The sequence below is a fragment of the Helianthus annuus genome, chromosome 13 (assembly GCF_002127325.2).
Source record: "Helianthus annuus cultivar XRQ/B chromosome 13, HanXRQr2.0-SUNRISE, whole genome shotgun sequence".
NCBI lineage: Eukaryota > Viridiplantae > Streptophyta > Magnoliopsida > Asterales > Asteraceae > Helianthus > Helianthus annuus.
The window spans coordinates 143,748,004-143,750,727 of NC_035445.2; the positions used below are offsets into that span (position 1 = coordinate 143,748,004).

At 31.9% G+C, this 2,724-nt stretch overlaps 1 protein-coding gene across 1 annotated transcript; it reads right to left on the minus strand.

Annotated features, from left to right (window-relative positions):
- Positions 1-1,465: 1,465 nt before the first annotated feature.
- Positions 1,466-2,511, minus strand: LOC110899582 (protein LURP-one-related 11). Its single transcript, XM_022146462.2, has 2 exons — positions 2,188-2,511; positions 1,466-2,098 (listed from the first exon to the last, which is right to left on the minus strand). The coding sequence occupies exons 1-2, from the start codon at positions 2,497-2,499 to the stop codon at positions 1,763-1,765; spliced, it is 648 nt and encodes a 215-aa protein (XP_022002154.1). The 5' UTR covers positions 2,500-2,511; the 3' UTR covers positions 1,466-1,762.
- Positions 2,512-2,724: the final 213 nt, after the last annotated feature.

A 2,724-nucleotide genomic window follows, 5' to 3' on the forward strand; every position in this document is an offset into this window, starting at 1 on the left:
CTGAATTGCAAACCCCAACCTCCCGAACACAAACCCCTGCCCCCTTGGGGTCGAACAATTGCTGTGGATAACCCGTTGAACCCTCGTCAAGAAGTTGATGGCTTCTGGCGCTAGAGAGCCAAAAGTATCAAAGGCAAAAGGGATAAAGACATGTTGGTTCTCTGCGCAAGCTTTAGCGTGCTTATCCACTTTCTTTGATTCTGCCTTTCTTGCTGCTAGTCCAGCTACAAACCCGTTTTCCCTTAATATTCATTTATACGATGGTATACAATAGGAATAATCTGGTGGGTTGATGTGGAGATTACGGTGATGCTTATGGACGTGAGTCAAGTTATATAACACTAGTTATAACGTTGATGACGATATTATACTTTCATCATCTTTAGCTGGTTCAGTTTTGCAATTTATATATTTAAATGTTTTCCCTATAAAGATATGATAATGTTGATTTAGTGCATTTTGTTTTCATGGTCTGTTAATTATTGCTGCCCAAAATGTTTTTCCTTAAAATAATATCTAAACTACTGAAAGTGACATGTTATATTATATTTTTTGTATTATTTTAATCTAAGAACTTTCTTAAATAAAGAATTACGTGTAGAACATATGACCTAATATCACTTCTTCCACCCTGTCAAAGAAGATCTATCTACCTTCCCAACTAATTTAATGGCTTATTTAATATACGTGTATCAATGGGGTAGTGGTCTATTGGCAAAGACAAAACGTTTAAACACTTTTAGAAAAGGATGTCTTGGGTTCAAGGCCCACAAACGATGAGAATAAAAAAAATTTGCCGTTCAAAAAAAAATTAATATGTTATATTTTCACAGTGTACGCTCGTACGTAAAGGTCAATTGTATTTTATATTGTATATATATATATAAAATCATGCCATTATTTCAATTTCATTGACCAAATTTTGAGATTTTGGAAAAGTATGAGATTAGTAATTCTTTTGAATCATAAAATATTTAAATGCAGCATAATGACAACAAGCTTTCTCCAGACTCTATCTTGATAACCAAAGTCTGAAAATCATATCATAGAAAAAACCTTTATTTTCAACAAAATTTCATTTGCTCATATTAGTTTTCATTTTTCTTTTTTTTTTCTTTTTTTTTTTTTACCAACTATTTGCATAAACAACTTTATTTTGACATTAGGAGGTCTTTCATGTTTGGGTGAACTTATTTAAATTTTAAAAAATCAATAAACTTATTTTTAAAAGTTTTATCATCAATTTTAGCTACCAACTAACCAATTTGTTTGGTTAACCTCGTAAAACATATACAATTTCATAATATTTTTTATTAATTTTGGCTCGATCTATCTAACTTATAATTTCCTTAAAACTAGTTTTACACAATTCTTTTATTATGTCAAGACATAATAAGTAAAAGTTTATATAATGATTACATATAACATAATATGTGTGTGTGAAAGACAGCACCTCAATTTCTCATGAGCAACAACAAATTGAATTGAATTTGTTGAAAAAATTGAATATTACATGTTACAACAGTTAATACTCAACTCTATATACTTCCCATGTTAGGTACATCCACCTAAAACATGATTAATCACCAAAAATCAGGCAAAATTTGTATAATTTACAAACACAAAGATTTGTTTTCCGATCTTCATTTTGTAAGTCCCATCTTCAGATCATCCGAAAATCGCATAAAACGGAACCCGCAATCAAATCTGGTTTTTAAATCTATAATCCAAGATCTGAAACCAAATCTTGTAAAAAAGATCTTTATAGTTGACGATGGATCAACCCTAGAACCATAATGATAGCCATGATCAATGATTGATCAACATCAGGCTCCACAGTTAATGTGAAAACATCATTTCCAAGATCAATCCCTGAAGCTGTTTGCTTTGGTTTAAACTCAGCAACCAAGGCACCATCTTGATCAGTATTAATAATCTTGAACCCTAATTTTCCACCAGTTTTAACAATCTTGTAACCTCCTTCACCAACCCCTAAATCTACATGAATCGTTTGGCGTTTTCTTGTAACGCGAAACCATCGTTGTTTCTTCGAAAAATCCCACTTGTATCCATCCCAACATCCAAAAACTGGTAATTTCTGCATTAACATTAAAACATAGGGTTAGATATTTTAAGATAAAAAATGATGTAACCAAGTGAATTTTAATATTTTATGATGATTTATACCTTTCGTTGTATCGCGAAAAGAACCTTGCCTCGAATATCCATCAAGTAAACTTGTGAACTGCATTTCGTGTCGTAGTTATCAACTCGATAAACGATTTCTCCACTTGAATTGTATGCAGTGCATCCATGGCTATTGTACACTAGAGACTTCATCCATATTGTGAAGAACTCTTGTTTTGAGCTTACATATGGAGATGATGATGGTGACTGTGATGGTGAAGATGGAGTTTGAGGATAAACCTTAGCCATTGTGGAGAGGAAAGCAAGTTCTGTTAGGAGATGATGAAGGGGGTTAGTTATATATACATACATACACCCATGTGCTATCAAGAACAACCATTATTTGTTTGGTGCATATTTAATGTTATCTCATTAATTTTATTGATAGTTAAAATATTTATTTCAATATAGAAATCTTTTTCAAACAATACCACATGTTTCTTGTAGTGTTTACAGTTTTGGTATTTGTCCTACATGGATTGGGATGGTTTTCACTACAACAGAACACCTTTTTTCATACGGCAATAATTCGTTAGA

What these genes read in the sequence shown, in the direction of transcription:
- LOC110899582 (XM_022146462.2), bottom strand. Translation starts at nt 2,499, where the DNA reads ATGTATGTATATATAACTAACCCCCTTCATCATCTCCTAACAGAACTT. An exon ending in TTTTCGCGATACAACGAAAG is followed by an intron (nt 2,099 to 2,187) that starts GTATAAATCATC and finishes ATGTTAATGCAG; the next exon opens with AAATTACCAGTTTTTGGATG.